We start from the raw sequence: 17,661 nt of genomic DNA, 5'->3' as shown, positions 1-17,661 counted from the left end.
GCAGGAATGGTAATAAATTTCCAAGTCAGGATGGTGAGTGGCTTGATGGGACATTGAATGTGGCAGTGTCCCTATGCATCTGTTGCCCTTGTCCTAGTCTGAAGTGGTCATGGGTTTGGACGATGCTGTCTAAGAATCTTTGGTGAATTTCTGCAGTGCATCTTGTGGATAGTACACACTGCTGCAACTGAGTGTCAGTGGTGAAGGGAGTGGATGATTGTGGATATAGTACCAATCAAGCTGCTTTGCACTGGTTGGTTTCAAGCTTATGTTGTTGGAGCTGCACTCATTCAGCCATGTGGGAAGTATTCCATCACACTCCTGACTTGTGCCTTGTGGATGGTGGACAGGCTTCGGGCTGTCAAGAGATGTGTTACTCCCTGCAGTATTCCTAGCCTCTGACCTGCTCTTGGTGCTACTGCATTTATGTGGCGAGCCCAGTTGAGTTTCTGGTTGATGGTAACTCCCTGCGATGTTGATAATGGGAATTCAGTGATGGTAACACCATTGAATGTTAAGCAGCGGTGGTTAGATAGTCTCTTTTTGGTGACATGTCATTGCCTGGCACGAATGTTACTTGCCACTTGTCAGCCCAAAGCTGCATATTGCCCAGATCTTGATGCATTTGAACACTGACTGCTTCAGTATCTGAAGAGTTGCAAAAGACGCTGAACATGATGCAATCATAGGTGAATGTCCCAATTTCTGACCTTATGAGGGAGGGAAAATCATTGATGAAGCAGTTGAAGATGGTTAGGCCTCAGACATTATCCTGAGACATTATTCTGCAGACATGTCCCAGAGCTGAGATGACTGACATCCAAAGAACATGACCATCTTCCTGTATGTCAGGTTTGACACCAACCAGCAGAGAGTTTGCCTCCCGATACCCATTGATTCCAGTATTGCTCGTGCATTTTGATGCCATACTTGGTTACATGCAGTCTTGATGTCAAGGGCTGTCACTCTCGCCTCATCTCTGGAATTCAGCTCTTTTATCCATATTTGAACCAGGGCCGTAATGAGGTCAGAAGCTGTATGGCCCAGATAGTACCTAAACTGGGTGTCACTGAGCCGATGCTGCTTGATAGCACTGTTGATGACACCTTCCCATCACGTTACTGTCTTCAGATACACGTTACCAAAATGTTTCAGTAAACTGGAAGGGTTTAGAAGGATATGGGCCAAGTGCTGGCAAATGGGACTAGATTAATTTAGAATATCTGGTTGGCATGGACGAGTTGGACCGAAGGGTCTGTTTCTGTGCTGTACATCTCTACGACTATATGACTCTACGTGAATCACTTTAAACTACAGGCTACAGTCTTACCAATGACTCTCATATAATTCAGATATAATTTATTTAGTTATTAAGCAAAATGGAATAAAATTTTAAAAAACACAGAAATTGCTTGAAAAACTCAACATGTCTGTCAGCAACTGTGAAGAGAAAGCAGAGTTAATGTTTTGGGTCCAGTGAAACTTTTTGGTAACAGAAGATTCATCAAGTTCTGAAGAAGGGTCATTGGACTGAAACATTGACTCTGTTTTCTGTCCAAAGATCCTGCCAGACCTCTGAGTTTTTCAAGTAAATTCTGCTTTTAATTGAGATTTATAGCATGATGAAGTTGAAGGCGTGTACTGTATCTTTAAGAGAGAGTGAAAGCTGAAAGCAGTCACAGACTGTGCTGGAAAATTGAAAGATGTAATGTTTGGCTGTAACCTGGATACCTCAGTTGTTTTCACAGCAGTTTGAATTTAACCATTGTAAATTATGTCCCAAGATACTAAAACCCAATTGAATTTTCATTTTACTGTTTTCACAACAATGAACCATGAGACAATCCAATGTTTGGGATATTAAAAAGAAGGTATTTTAGATAGTTAGCCAGAAAGAGCACCGACTGTTATTGAAAGACTGCTATTCACCACACCCTCTCAAAGGTACCATTTTTATATGAAACATCTTTGTAGCAGAAAACCGAAGATAACCTAGGGAGATCTACAAACAGTGGAAGATCGACATTGGAGAGGACAGCCGCTGTATGGTTTTGAAAATTAAGTTGCTGTAAATTTAATAGGGGCTTTATTGGATCAGTATATTGTTATAGAGTTGGTGGTAGATAACAAATCTTTAAGAGAAAGAAGGCTTAGAGTTGTAAATGTTGTTTAATGTTCATTTTTAAAATTAAAGAATAAAATTGATATTTTTGTTAAACAGTGGAATTTGGGTTGTTCTCGATCACTCATACTTTAACAGATTATGATGTGAAGTGAGCTTTTCTGTGTGTTTGGTTTAATTAGCAGAGGGGTTTATCACTTTATTGTAACACTAGCTTCTACAGTTCTTTGCGTTTTGTTTATGGAACAAAATGATTTTGTTTGTCAAGGTTAAGCCTATATCTGCTGAAGAATTCATGTGGCAGGCTTCTCTGCTTGGTATCAGTACCATAGACTGATATCATCAGGAGGGAGTGGGAGCAGTGAATCTACCCAATACATTCTTGATTGTTCAGGCATATATGAACATGAGACAAGAAGGGGATTATGTACCTCAGTCAAGTTAGTGCTGATCCTTCAATTAAATGACCTTATGAAGAACAACATTTGCGAAATGCTTGGAAAATTGTGAACCAGCAATGCTTAATTCCCTTCCTAATAATTTAAAAGAACTGAAAATCAGGACTTCTCTGACCTTCACTACCTGAGGATCTGTACTTGAAGCAACAATTTAGAAATCAAATTATGTGTAGAACAAATGAACAAATTTTTGTCCTACTTGGTAAATATATATTAAATATATAAAATATTAAGACACCACATGTAAATAATCTTATGTTTTTAGCCGGGAAATCTGTAATAGGCACATTTTATTGACAGATTTAACATCTCATATCAATGAAACAAAGAAACAGATGCTCACGATCGGAAATAAAAACAGAAGTTGGTGGAGAAACTCAGCAGGTCACTGGACTTGAAAAGTTAACTCTGCTTTCTCTCCACACATGCTGCCAGACCTGCTGAGTTTCTCCACCAATTTCTGACCTCATTGCTCTGAGTAGATCTTAGAATTGAAAATGCAATAAACATTTTTTGATACTTATAATGAAATAGTTATTTTCTTTGATACAAGGCATAAGAATACATCATCCTTGACTTTACTTCATTCTGTATTTTTAATTGTTACTTACCAATTACGTCAAATGTGATCCCCAACCAAATCTCACTTACAATGTGGCTATATGTTCTGACTTGTTCAAAAACAAAGTTGTTTTCCTCTTCATCTTTAATATGTAAAATAAAAGACTTTGTAGCTGCAAGAGGTAGAAGGTCATGGGGTAAGTTTCTATGCATTTAAAAAAACATTCAATATGAGTTTCTGTTTGCTCTAGCAAGTTACTTCCTTTAAGAAATGTAATTCTAAATAGGTTTAAGTATTTGTACATTTACTTGGGGGTTGAAAGATTAGAAAATATGAAATTGAGGGACTTGACATTCTTGTGTTCACTGATCATTGGGAGAAAACAGACATGAATAATGAATGGCAGGCAAAACCACAATTGATGATTCTTTCACACTTAGCATTGCTTTCAATATTCCTATCACTTCAAAAAAAAGTAAAATGTTTGGTGCAGGGGAACTCAGCAGGTCAATTTGTTACACAATATTTCAAATGTCATTAACAGAAACCTAAAGTATTCTTTAATTGTGTAGGTGCATTGAAGGATGAGTGGTTTTATCCAGTCCAAAGATTGAGTTAGGAGGATTAAATGAAAAAAAAATTCAAAGTATTGTCACAGAAATGAGAATGAGTAGAAACAGAGGGCTTCTGTTCTTGGTCTTGGCTCAAGTGACACTGGCAGGCAGGACAGGAAGAAAATGAAGAGAGAAGGCCTGAGAGTTCAAGTTGAATAGGAACTTGCAGAGAGCTTAGCACAGCAGGGTCAGCCTTTGAGCTTGGTGAAGAAATAGAGCATACGGGTTGATCAAATTCAATCAAAACTGATCTGACTATTGGTTCCTCTGGTTCACACAGGCCTTCAATGCAAAACAAGCTTCTGCAAATTTCTTCACCAGAAACACTAAATTTTACTGCTATTCTCAAAACTTGGTTTTAACGAAGCAAAAGGGAAATGCCATGGATGAAAAAGCAGAGGTAATTCTGGGAAAGTGGTCCCTGAATTAAAGACTGCATCAAAGTAGCTTTGGAATATAGAGAATCGAGAGGGAAATCATGACATACACAAACCACTGGAGGGTACTTGTAGTCCTGCCAAATGCCACATCTTTTAATTGATTTGGAGTATTTTTAACTGTTTTTGAAGTGTCTATGCCATTTCAACAATAATCCTTATTGAATAGCTATCACATGGTCAGCCACACTATTCAAACTTTCAGCAGCTGGGTCAATTGGATGCCTCTGGTGACAAGAAAATTGAGCCAGTATAGTCAAGGTTTCATGATTAGCTTTATGAGATTAACAAAGAATGTGTTAGATGAGTAGGTCTACTTGCAGACACTATGTAGACGCATACATGGAGCCTGCTCTGCCATTCAATAAGATCATATCTGATCTGATTATAATCTGCAATCCACATTCCAGTCTCCCCAATAACCTTTTACCCTTGCTTAACAAGAATCCATGTATCACTGCCTTAAAAAATTCAGACTCTGCTTTTACTACCCTTTCCAAAGACTCATAGCTCTCAGTGAAAACAGTGTCATCTTTATTTTAAAATGGGCGACCTTCCGATTTTTAAACAGTGACCCCTAGTTCTAGGTTCTCCTTTAAGAGGAAATATCTTCACCACATCTACCATGTCAAGATCCCTCAAGATTTTATGTTTCATTAAAGTCACCTTTTCTAAACTCCAGTGGATGCAAGCCTAGCCTGTTCAACCTTTTCTCATAAGACAACCATGCCCTCACCATTCTCCCACTCCAGGAATTATTCTAGTAAACCTTCTCTGAATTGTCTCCAATGCATTTACATTCTTCCTTAAATAAACTGACCAATACTGTACACAGTACTTCAGACGCGATCTCATCAATGCCCTGTAGAAATAAAGCATAATGTCACTACTTTTGTATTCAATTCTCTCACAATCAATAATAACAATTTTTAGCTCGCTTACTTACTACCTGCATACTGATCTTTTGCAATTTGTACACAGGAACATCCAGATCCCACTACATCTCAGAGTTCTAACTTTCTCACCATTTATAAAATATGCTTCGTTTTGATTTTTCCTGCCAAAATAGATAAATCACATTTTTCCACAATATACTCCACCTGCACACTCACTTAGCCTGTCTATCATTTCTGCAGCAGCCGTACATCATCTTCACCACTTACTTTCCAAACAAACCTTATGCTGTCAGCAAATTTGGCAACCATACCTTCTGTCTCTTCATCCGAGTCAAATACAGTCTCAGCACTGATCCCTGAGGCACACCACTTGTTACATCTTGCCAACTTGTAGAAGATTCCATCCATGCCAATATAATAACCCTACATCATGAGTTCTTATTTTCTGCAATAACCTTTGATGTGGCAATACCTCCTGGAAGACTAAACACAGTACATCCACCAGGTTCCTTCTTCATCCACTGGGGCTGTTATTTCCTCAAAGAACTCCAATAGAACGCTCAAACATGACTTCTCTTTCACAAAAACAATGTTGACTCTACCTGATTATTTTAAACTTATCTGAGTGCCCTGGTTTCAGTAAAGCTGCAGATTCCCAGAAGAGCATAGGGCTGCTCTGTCATTCAAGAGAGATGACTGATGGTGAGTTTAATCTGAGGGTCACCGTGTCTCTGGTGAAGAGTGAGGTTGAGGAGGTGAGACCTTCATACTGAGTTGGATTATCAGCCATGATCATGTTTAATGGCAGAGCAGCTCAAAGGTCTGGATGACCTTTTCTTGTTCCAATTTTCTATGTTTCTATGAGCCAGATCTTAACTCTTCGAAAGCTTTGCTTGGCTGTTTTGTCAAAATCATGATTTTTAAAAACAAAATCAGGTAATATCCTACATTTAACTGTTCACCTCATTTCTTGATAAAGCCCTGTTTAATCCAGAAAGTGTCCAAACAATTCAATATCTTCTAGTTTTTCACATGGTGTATAAACATAAATATGTTGAACCAACGCAAGCAATTCAGCCACATTGCAAACTGAATGCCCAAGGTAGATTCAGTCAGGGATGATTAAAACAAATATATAAGCTTGATTATGATGGATGAATACATGCTTGTTGGAGAATGAATGTATTAAATAAATAGCTTTTATTTTTAGATCACTGACACAAAGGAACTCATTAAGCTAATGATAGGATCTTTAGCATTATACTACCTGAGCATGGAAACATCTAAAAAATGAGCAGGTGAAAGAGCAGATTGACTGATAATATTATTTGGATTAGATCAGTTTATTGTCATAAATAACATACAGCAGAAAAAGTGCATCATAAGTGCATTCATAATTTAAAATTGTTGAAATGATTTGAGCACTTGTGAATTTATTATCACTTTGACAGTATTGTAAAACGTATCACGTAAACTAGCAGGAGCCCTTTTGATACAGTGACAATGTCCCTACTTCTGGCTCAGAAACTTTAGGTTTGAGTCTCAAGCCAGGACTTGTTGGTTTTTGTGTAACATGGCCAAACAGACTGACTGTCAACCTGGAAACCCTTCCAATATACCAGGCAGTCATGGTAGGAAAGTCTCCTTATCATCCATACTGCAGAGGGCAATATCAAATCGCTGTCAGTCCATGGCCTATAGCCTACATCAATTTAATAAAATTCCATGGGCCAACCCTCAGAAGCAAGGGTAGGAGATACATAAGCTGCAGTTCGGGATGAGCCCACATTTCGACTAATGTGCATAGTACATTTGATTTTATGCTAGATTTTTCATGGTGGAATGTCTTCTTACCCAAGTTTCCGCAAACCTCTTTAGCTTTTTCCATTGTTAAGCTTGAAGAATTGTATAAAACCAAGTCAAAGAGATAACAATTGCCTCGGAATGGAATCCAAGGTAATTCTTTAGTTGCATTCGGGCACTTCACTTTGTAAGCTGGGGAACTTGAGGTTGCAGCTGTAAACAGTAGATAATTAGAAATACTTAATGAACCAACTTCTCTTCCACATCAGGGAGCTGTTATTAATCCAGCCCAATTAAAGTCAATGAAAAATAGCAGTCTTACATGAGGTTTTTTGTGTTTAATGTTGAATCCCCAGCTCCCACCACGTTTACAGATGCCTGTTATTGAGCAACAAATCTCCTTTTAATATAGAAAGACATTTCTAAATTTGTATAGATTGCAATTTGAGAATATAAGTGAGTGAATTGGGGCCCACATGATTCAACCACTTTTCCTAGGACTCAGCTTAAAAAGGATAAATTGGTTTTTCAGTCTGTGGGGTGATTGATGGAGCGTCAGGGAGGCTAATGGAACAGGGCAGGAGTGTTCTACTGCCTTGGGCTATCCCCCTTACTTTTCTTTGGTTTTCAATATTGTGCCAGTCCCAAATCATTTAGCACCACTGCCCACAGATATTATTTAATTAAAGCACGGGCCTTAAAATGACCTCAGGCTTTCTTCAAAATAAAACCTCTTCTTGTAATGGGCATGGCTGGCAAGGGCAGCCTATACTACTGATCTGTAATTTCCCTTGAGGGGATTAGGGTTAGAGTTGGTTAGGCAAGTGTTGAGCTGCATTTTTGAAACAGTGCAGTCCATTGGAGTAGGTACACTCTCACAGTGCAGTTCGGAAGAGAATGCCAGCATCTTAACCCAGCTACACTGGAACAACAGTGATACAGTTCTAAATCGAGATAGTATGTGGTTTGAAGGGAAGTTCACGGGTGGTAATATTTTTAGGCATCTTCTTCTCTTTGCCCTTCTAGGTGGTATTGGAAGCTGCTGTCAGGAAAACCTTTGAGGGTAATAGATAGAATGTACCAGTGCCATTATAGACTGGGCTTGGAATAAGTGAATATTTGGGTTGGTAGATGCATTGAAGGCTGCTTTGTTCTCGAAGGTGTCAAGTTCTTGAGTGTTGTTGGAGCTGCATTCATCCAAGCAAGATGGGAGTATTCCATCACACTCCTGTTCCAGCGTAATCACCAAAGAAATGGACCAAAGTTCCCTGCTTTGCAGGCAGAGACCTCAAGATGCTGGTGGATGGGGTGATGGAGAATGCTTCCTACTGACTGGCAAAGGAAGCCCTGTCCCAGGCTAAAAAACAATGTGCAGCAGTGCAGGAAGGAGGTCAATTATCTTCTGCACTCTGCAAGGGTAAGTGTCACCTTTTTCTCTGTTACCTTACATTTGCAAGACTACTATTTACTCAAGCTCTACCACTAAAATATGCCTCTCACTAAGGCTCATGAACTACAATTCTCACTACTACATGGCGCATATACACACAATTGTTCTCACCCACCTCATCTTCCCTTACCAATAACTGCTTTTTGAGCTTCTTTTTCACTCGCTGGGATCAGCTAACCACACTAATTGTTCTCCCATCATATTAATCCCTCATTTCTCAATTACAGGGAAATATCTCCAAACTAGCCCAGAAGGCAAAGACTGGCTGGTGGGTTGGCCAAAGAAGAGTGTGACTACTAATGTGTCGACAAAGACCTTCATGGGCAACTGACCCATTAAGCTCCACTGTGCTCTCAAATGCCCACTCTGGATCTGCACAAGCTTTTATCACCTTTACACAATTAATTCCTCATCCTCTCTTATGTAGGCACCAGCAGCACTCAGTGAATTGCCTCCAAGAAGAGACCCTCAGATTAGACTTGAAAGCACATCATTGCTGGATCCCCACAGCTAGTAAGGAAGCAACACCCCAGGTTCTGACACTCTGAGAACTCAGAGCCAGCATGGGACATTCTCAAATGTAGGGTGAGCAGCTAGAAATCATAGCACTGATTGGTACTAATGATACAGGTAGGAAGAGTGATAAATGCAAAAGGAGTTCAGAGAATTAGGTAGTACTTGAATAGGAGGACCTCTAGGATTTTCATCTGTGGATTACTCCTTGTGCCACATGCCAGTGAGGCCAGGGGTAGGAAGATAATACAGTTAAATACTTGACTGAAAAGCTGGTGTAGGAGGGAGGGCTTCAGATTCATGGATCATTGGGATGTCTTTCAGGGCAGGTAGGACTTGTACAAGGACAGGTTGCACCTACACTGGAGGGGAACCAATACCCTGGCATGGAGTGAGTGAGTGCATGTACGTGCGACAGGGGAATGCCACAACAGTAGGTCAGCAAGTGCAATGACTGAACAGTTACAGACTAAAACCAGTAAGTTTAAGAGAAAGAATAGACAGGAAGTGGTTACTGATCACAGCAGGACAGGCAGTCTGAAAGATATTTGTATTAATGTGAGGCGTACAACAGGTAAGGTTGATGAAGTTAAGAGTCGAGAGTGTGTTGCTGGCAAAGCGCAGCAGGTCAGGTAGCATCCGACAAGCAGGTGAATCAATGTTTCAGGCATGAGCCTTGCATCAGGAAATGAAGGGCTTCCTGATAAAGGGCTTATGCCCAAAACGTCGATTCTCCTGCCCCTCGGATGCTGCCTGACCTGCTGTGCTTTTTCAGCACCACAATTGTAACTCTGATCTCCACATCTGCGGTCCTGACTTTCTCCAAGATGAACTTCAAGCTTGGATTAATACAGAGGAAGTGGAGAATGCAGATACACTTGCAACATTTAAAAGATTTTCATATAAGTACATTAATAAGAAAGATTTGAAGGATATGGGCTAACTGCAGTCATGTGGGACTAGTTTAATTTGGGAACATGGTCAGCATGGATTAATTGGACCAAAATATCTGTTTCTATGCTGTATGACTCTATCATTCTATATGAGGCAGTGAAGGAAATTACTGGGGCCTTGCATGAAATCTTTGCATCCTCTCAGATGGGCCAAAGGGCCTGTTCTTGGGCTGTAAATTTTCTTTGTTCTTTAGTCACAGGAGAGGTCTCAGAGGACTGGAGAAGAACCAAAGTTGTTCCTGGTTTAAGAACAGCAACTGAGTTAATCTGTTAAATTACAGGCCGGTGAGACCTATGTCAGTGGAAGGGAAATTAATTGGAGAATATTCCTTGGGATAAGGTTTGCTCACATATGGAAAATATGGACTTATTAGCAACAGCAGCTTGGCTTTGTGTGGGTGAGGCTGTGTCTCTCAAACTTGATTGAAGTTTTTGAGGCTGTGACAAAGATGATTGATATTGTCTACATGGACATTAGCAAGGCCTTTGACACAATTTCTCCTGGCAGGCTGGTACAGAAGGTAGAATCACCTGGGATCCACGGTGATCTAGTAATATGGATACAAAACTGGCTTAAACATGGAAGACAGAGAATAGTGGTGGAAGGGTGTTTTTCTGATCGGAGATGTGTGACAGGTAGTGTTCTGGAGGAGTCAATGTTGGGACACCTGTTGTTTGTAACATATGTAAATGATTTGGAGGAAGGTGTAGGTAGTTTGATCAATAAGTTTCAGGATGACACAAAGATTGGGGAGGTGTGAATAGAGAGGAGGATTTCAAGAGGACGCATTAGGATACAGATAGGCTTGAGACTTGGGTAGAGAATTGACAGATGCAAGGTGATGTATTTTGGAAGGTCTAATGTAGGAGAGAAGTATACAGTAATTTGCAGAACCCTTAGAATCATTAACATACAGAGGGATCTCTCATACATGTTCATAGTTCCTTGAAAGTGGCAACACAAGTGGATAAGGTAGTCGGAAAGTGTGGCACTGGAAAAGCATAGCAGGTCAGGCAGCATCTGGGGAGCAGAAGAATCAATGTTTCGGGCATAAGTCCTTCATCAGGAGTGGATAAGGTGAACAAGAAAGCATATGGCATGCATGTCTTCACTGATCGGGCACAGTGTGAAAATTGATAAGACATGTTGTACATTTGGGATACTGCATACAGTTCTGGTCACCACACTATCAAAAGGATGCGGAGGATTTGGGAATGGTTCAGAAATGGTTTACCAGAATGCTGCTTGGTTTGGGAACATATTAGTTGCAAGGAGAGACTGGACAAACTTGGTTTGTTTTCACTTGAAGTTCTGAGGCTGAGGAGGGACCTGATAAAAGTTTACTAAATTATGAGGAGCATAGATCGAATGGATAGTTGATGTTTTTTCTCCAGGGTGGAAAAGTCAACTATGAGCAGACATAGGTTTAAGATAAAAGGGGACAGTTTAAAGGAGATGTGAGAGGCAAGCTTTTTAAAACAAAGGGTGGTAAGTGCTTGGTAAAAGGAGACATAATAGCAATGTATAAGAGGCATCTTGATGGATACATGAATAGGTAGGGAATAAAGGGATACAGACCATGTTGAGGTAGAAGGTTTTTAAGTTAAGAAAAGTGTCATCTAATAGTGCCAGGTTGGTGGACTAAAGGGCCTACTCCTGTGCTGTACTGTTTTTTGTTCTGTTCTTTGACTGCCAGAGACTGGGCACCTGCTCAGCCGCCAGAGGGTGATCCCAGGGTGGTGGCACGGTGTCTCAGTGGTTAGCACTGCTGCCTCACAGCACCAAGGACCTGGGTTCGATTCCTGCCTCGGGTGATTGTCTGTGTGGAGTTTGCATTCGCCCTGTGTCTGCGTGGGTTTCCTCCAGGTGCTCCAGTTTCCTCTCACAATCCAAAGATGTGCAGGTCAGGTGAATTGGCCATGCTAAATTGCCCATGGTGTTAGGTGCATTAGTCAAGGTAAATATAGGGTAGGGGAATGGGACTGGGTGGATTACTTTTCAGAGGGTCGGTGTGGACTTGTTGGGCCAAAGGGCCTGTGTCCATATTGTAGGGAATCTAATCTAAAAATCTATCCCAGATAATCTCACCCATTAATGATGGTCAAGATGCACAGAAAAGCTCTGGAACAGCAGACAGGTTTGTCAGAGGCAGTCAATAACTGGACTGAAGGATGGAGGAGTCCACCAACATTATCTGTACTGCGCTGGCTCTTTTTCATATACTCACCCCCAGCTCCTGAACTCCAACTGACTTCATAACACTGAACTCATGAGCAAGGACTATAGTCCTTGACCACATCCAGCAAAGGAGCATTCCCTGTCCAACACTAACTTCTAGATGTCTCAGATTATATATATTTTTATTCACTTGTGGGATGTGGAAATCACTGGCTGGGTCAGCATTTATTGCTCATCCCTCAAAGCCCTTGAGAAAGTGGAGGTGAGCTGCCTTCTCGAACTGCTGCTCTTACAGAAGTCGGAATTGCTTTTTGACTGAGTCTCTTATGGTGCTGACAGCCTCACTACTATCATCTTCACAAAATTTAAGTCTTGCAATTGAATGGTTTTGAACCTGAATTCTTACTTTGTAAAACTTGGCAGAAAGCTCCTGGCAGTTGAGTTTCACAGTTAGTGGTCTTCCAGTAGCCATTTGTATCCATGTACCCACAATCATGAGATGAGTGAATATCATCCTCTGCCCAATGACTGAATATATTGCCACTACCATCTGACCAAATAAAGCTTTTTCCATCCTGCAAACAATAACAAGTATGAATGACAAGAACATTAGTATAACACCACGCATCTCCTCACTTTTAAAACACATTACTCAATCAAGTTTCAGTTATTAACAGTAATAAGGTTATGGACATACATCTGGGCTAGACAGTCCTATCCAATGCGGGTGTGACAGCCTATTCACAACGACTGTGAGAAACGCTTGGTGGTATTGATCAGTGATGCTGACCAGTTCAGAACCTCTTTGTCGGCATTCAGTTAATGCTTCATACCATGTTACATTCTTCTTAATCAGTTTGTATGTGTAGTTTCCATATGCAAAAGTATCAAGTATTGGATAGACAGATGATGCATTGATATGATGGACAGGTTTATCTACAGAGAAAACAAATAAACTTGGCGTAACTTAGAACTGTGATTCTGGATGACTAAAGGTTTGCACTAGAACAATAGTTAGAAAGACATTCTGCATAACTGGTACTGATGTTATTAAACATGATTGCATTAGTAGAGATCTGACAGCATTAATGGAGCTCTCCTATAGTATAACACAATCGGACATGGGAAGGACTGTGACTGACTCCTGCCTCTGAATCACCAAGTTCAAACTTCAAGCCATTCCAGGGCCTGAACACAAAAATAAAGGCACACACTCCAGTATTATACCAAGAGATTCTTGTACTGTTGAAGGTGCCATTTTTGATGAAAAGAGGTTCCATCCACCTGGTCAGGTAGATGTAAAATATTCCATGGCACTTCTCTAAAACAGCAGGGGATTTAGCTTTGGGATCCTGTCCAATATCTGTTTTTCAATAAACATCAAACAAAACAGATCGTCTGGTCATTATCACATTTTAACTTGAGAGATTTTGCTGTGTGCAGTTTGGTATTATGTTTTCAAAACTACTACTTCGGCTGTGAAATGTTTTAAGATGTTTGGTAATGGAAGATACATATGCAGACCTTTTCAAAACAAATTTCACAGAGCATACAAAAGCCAAAGAACAAGCCTCTATCGAAGAACTTTCTGGACTCCCCCAGGATCAGAACTTCGAAGTGGATTCCAGAAAGGAAAAATGTTATAAAATGAACACTGCAGTACTTAATAAGGTCAGAGATGACAGATAACAAATACTTTTAAAAAAAAGCTATTAAAATTGTGAGTGCACTCATCCAATCATCCTGAATGTGGAAAAGGCTGCATCTGAATTCACTCCTCACTCCAGATTTCTTTTATGCTCAGAAACTCCTACAGGTGACATCTCTCCCCAACAGTGAAGACATTCTGAAGAACTTGAAAACTCTTAAGTTAAATGCAAGTAATGGCACCATTCCTCACCGGGCACAGATCAACTTTGTGATTATGATATACTTACATGATTTGATTATTTAGTATTTTTTATATTTCAGTAAAGGCTGAGATGGATCAACAAAATGTTCACTCTCTTCTTGGAAAAATCTAGAATGCTAGATCAGGAAAACTCCACTTCTGACTGGTCTATTTAAAACAAGACACCTGGATGGATTTTATTTTCCCTCAGTCTTATTTTTAGCTATCTAAAAAAAGTGCTTGTATTTGTATAGTGCCTTTCAAAACCTCTTATTCCTCCAGAAGGATTTGCAGGAAAAATGCATTAAAAGTGTATTATCTTTCTTAATATGAGAAACACTGCAACCAATTGCACATGACATACATTTCACACAATGCAATAAAGACCAGATAATGTACGTAACTTTATTATTTTTTAAAAATGACTAAACTTGATGGATAAACTATTATTAAAAGCATCAGAAGAACATCCCCTGCTCTACCTCAGTATAGCAGAATTTTTTTTTATATATGCAGCATAGAAATTAGATGGGACCACAGTTCATTTGAAGGCCAGCACCACTGACACTGCAGCACACCCCTAGTACCCACTTGAGTGTCTGCCTATATAATATAATCCAAATCTCTGGCACTGAACCTAAAAGCCCCACATTCTGTGTCTAAGGCAAAATTTCAATGAGACACATGTCAAAACTATCTCAATGTTTCTTCTGATTTGGATTTTATTTGCTTCTTTTTTTTTGTTTTGCAACTGCCTCAGGACAGTACTTCCAGATCATTTTCTTTTTGTATTTCTGAATGCAATTATAAATAATTAATTAACTTGGCATCACTTTTTAACAAAAAAAACTGGCTTGGAATCATTTCAATAAAAACATATAGTCTTTAACATGAAATCTAGACATGTTGAGAGTGAGCTGTGAAAGTATGAATCACAGAACAGAATGCCAGTTTCTTCTATGAAGGAGTAGTTTCACATATTTATTAGTAGAGGAATAATTGCTTAAGTCATAGAATTAGACCTTACACAATAGCTCATCATTGTTATGGCTGTATGTTTAACTTGACCTTTGTTAGGACTTGAATTTACAAATACTGAAATAAAGGCTGACATTTACTATGTGCCTCAAGGCTAAATTTGTGCTCTTTTATTTATTAAAATGTAACTGTGATGAATCTCTGAAGAACTTTACCTGGATACTTTTGACAAACAAAACCATAATAGTTCGTATTGCAAGTTCTTGTGTACCACCTTCCTGTGGAATGATAAGCATGACTATTGGACAATAAAGCACACCTTTTTGATTCCTCTTGTAAGATAGGGCTATTAAGATGTTCTGAAGTCTACAAAAAAATTACAACAAAGTTAGCTGTTATAATTAGCTAAGTTTCAGATATATTTTATGTAAACATCCGTCAGGAAATATTCAAAAATAAACCAAGCCAATGATCTTATCCTTATGCTATTTGTTTTGAAGTTACCCTGTAATAAAGGTCTTCACAACTGTTAACTGCTCTTTCAAATTGGATTTTGGAGATCAAAGATTGCCACTTATGGCTCTATGGAAAAACAGCAATAGACTAAGTACCAGTTGATTTTTGCTTTTGTACTGGATGTCAAAAATCAGGTGGAATACATTGTTTACAAGTGCTGGATGGATGGTTTGTCTTTTGGCCCATGCAAAAGGCATTGGAGATAATAAAACAGCCCTTGAAAGCTCTTTTTCAGGTTGCCTCAAAAATTATAACTCTTGTCCAGTTGGCCCTCTTTTCAGTGAGGCTAATATTAGTTTACTGCCGGTCTACTTGTATCAGGGCTCAAGCCGAGTGGGTCTCATTTCTACTGGTAACCAAATCTGTATGCAGAGCTCATTTCATCAAGTTTGTAGGGATGTTCAGTGGCTGCTGCCAAGAAATTTTTTTCGAAGGGCTAACTTTCAGGTGCATGCCTATTCCATCCACATACAATCATGCAGGACATTTATACGTTTGAATTAGGAACAGAAGTAGTCTATTCAGCTCCTTGGGCTTGCTCTGCTATTCCAAAAGATCATAGCTGATCTACTTGTGTTTTAATTGCCACATGTCCATCTGTCCCCATAATCTTTGATTACCTTACCTAACCAAAAAATCTACCTTCACCTTAAAAAAAATTAAATGATCTCACCTCTACTACCTTCTTAATCAGCCAGTCCCGAAGTCTCAGGAAACAACTTCTTTACAACTGTATCTTTAAAGGACGACCCCTAATTTTTAAACTGTGTCCTCTAGTTTTGGATTCACAAGAGGAAACATTATTTCTACATCCACTGTGCCAATATTGTTCAGGATTGCATTTATTTTGATCAAGTCACCTCTCTCTCTTCTAAATTACAATGAAAACAAGTCCATTAAATAAAGAGATTACAACTGCACATGGCACATTTATCTTCAATCCCTCTTGTGGCAAGGTATAGCATTCCATTAGCCATCTTAATCATGTGTTGCACCTGAATAATAATATTTTTTGATTTGTACAGTGGAACTGCAGAATTCTGCAGTCATTCCCATTTGTCAAGTGCCTTCTGAAAACCTAAGTGCAGTACATCCACATGTTTTCCTTTATCCAAGTGAACACTACTCTTCACAGAGCTCCAGTAAGTTGGTTAACATGATTTTCTTTTCATAGAACCACGCTGACTCTTCCTGATTATTTTGTGCTTTTCCAAGTGATAGTTTTCCAAGTTTTCTTTTCCTAGTAAAAAATGAGGTCTGCAGATGCTGGAGATCACAGCTGCAAATGTGTTGCTGGTCAAAGCACAGCAGGTTAGGCAGCATCTCAGGAATAGAGAATTCTCTATTCCTGAGATGCTGCCTAACCTGCTGTGCTTTGACCAGCAACACATTTGCAGCAAGTTTTCTTTTCCACCAATAATCTCAATAATCAGTTCTAAAACCTTCCCCATGACAGAGATCTCAAACTAACAGGCTACAATTTCCTATTTTTTGCCTCTCTCCCTTCTTGACATGAGGATTTAATTTGCTACTTCACAAACTGATGGAACATTTTTAGCATTTGGCAAATTTTGAAAGTTTAGCAGCAATTACCGCTTTAGCTACCGCTTGTAAGACTCTAAGCTGAAGTCCATCAGGACCCAGAGACTTGTCTGTTTGAAGCTTCATTAGTACCACTTCCCTGGCAATTTAATTTCACCAAATCCCTCTCTTCATTTCACTTCTTGCTATGTAATAATTGTTGGAATGTTTTTTATATCTGTGCATTTTATGAAAGAAGACATTGTCACTAAAAGGTTGAAATTCTTGCCACTGTCACTGACAAGTGGGAGAGATAAATTGAATTACTTATATGACCAGTTTGTGTGTAACTGAACTGGTTTATAATTTTGTTTTTAATTTACTTTTACTTTTTAAAAATAGGTTGCGTTTTTCCAAAATCCAATTTGTGATTAATAAATTAAAGATGACCCACAGTAAATTCCTTAGAGTTAAAATAAATAACAAATAAACAATTTCAAATTACAGTACAGAAGCATAACAATATTTCTGTAATTTGGGTGGGTAATTTCAAAATCATTTTTCTTTATTTCATAAAATGTTGCTTGTTCTCATTAAAATATCTTCAGATATATTCCAGTGCTCTAAGTATTCATGATGTAATGTCCAGAAAGTGGGGAAAAATAAGAAAACCACATTTTTCTTTAGATACAAATTATATTGTTGATATTTTTGTTAAATGGACATTTTGTTGGAGTAACAACATGGCTACACCTGATCATATGATGC

At 39.1% G+C, this 17,661-nt stretch overlaps 1 protein-coding gene across 1 annotated transcript in view; it reads right to left on the bottom strand.

Annotated features, from left to right (window-relative positions):
• Window positions 1–17,661, bottom strand: part of pla2r1 (phospholipase A2 receptor 1) — a 170,060-nt gene that overhangs the window by 50,969 nt on the left and 101,430 nt on the right. The window contains exons 22-26 of the mRNA XM_060827204.1: window positions 15,072–15,222; window positions 12,685–12,923; window positions 12,394–12,562; window positions 6,944–7,105; window positions 3,192–3,314 (exon numbers count right to left, since the gene is read on the bottom strand). Coding sequence (XP_060683187.1) covers window positions 3,192–3,314; window positions 6,944–7,105; window positions 12,394–12,562; window positions 12,685–12,923; window positions 15,072–15,222 — 844 coding nt within the window. The remainder of the gene's footprint in view (window positions 1–3,191; window positions 3,315–6,943; window positions 7,106–12,393; window positions 12,563–12,684; window positions 12,924–15,071; window positions 15,223–17,661) is intronic.

The sequence above is a fragment of the Hemiscyllium ocellatum genome, chromosome 7 (genome assembly GCF_020745735.1).
Source record: "Hemiscyllium ocellatum isolate sHemOce1 chromosome 7, sHemOce1.pat.X.cur, whole genome shotgun sequence".
NCBI lineage: Eukaryota > Metazoa > Chordata > Chondrichthyes > Orectolobiformes > Hemiscylliidae > Hemiscyllium > Hemiscyllium ocellatum.
Note: the sequence above shows the minus strand (reverse complement) of the source record. Positions and strands in the feature narration are given on the sequence as shown.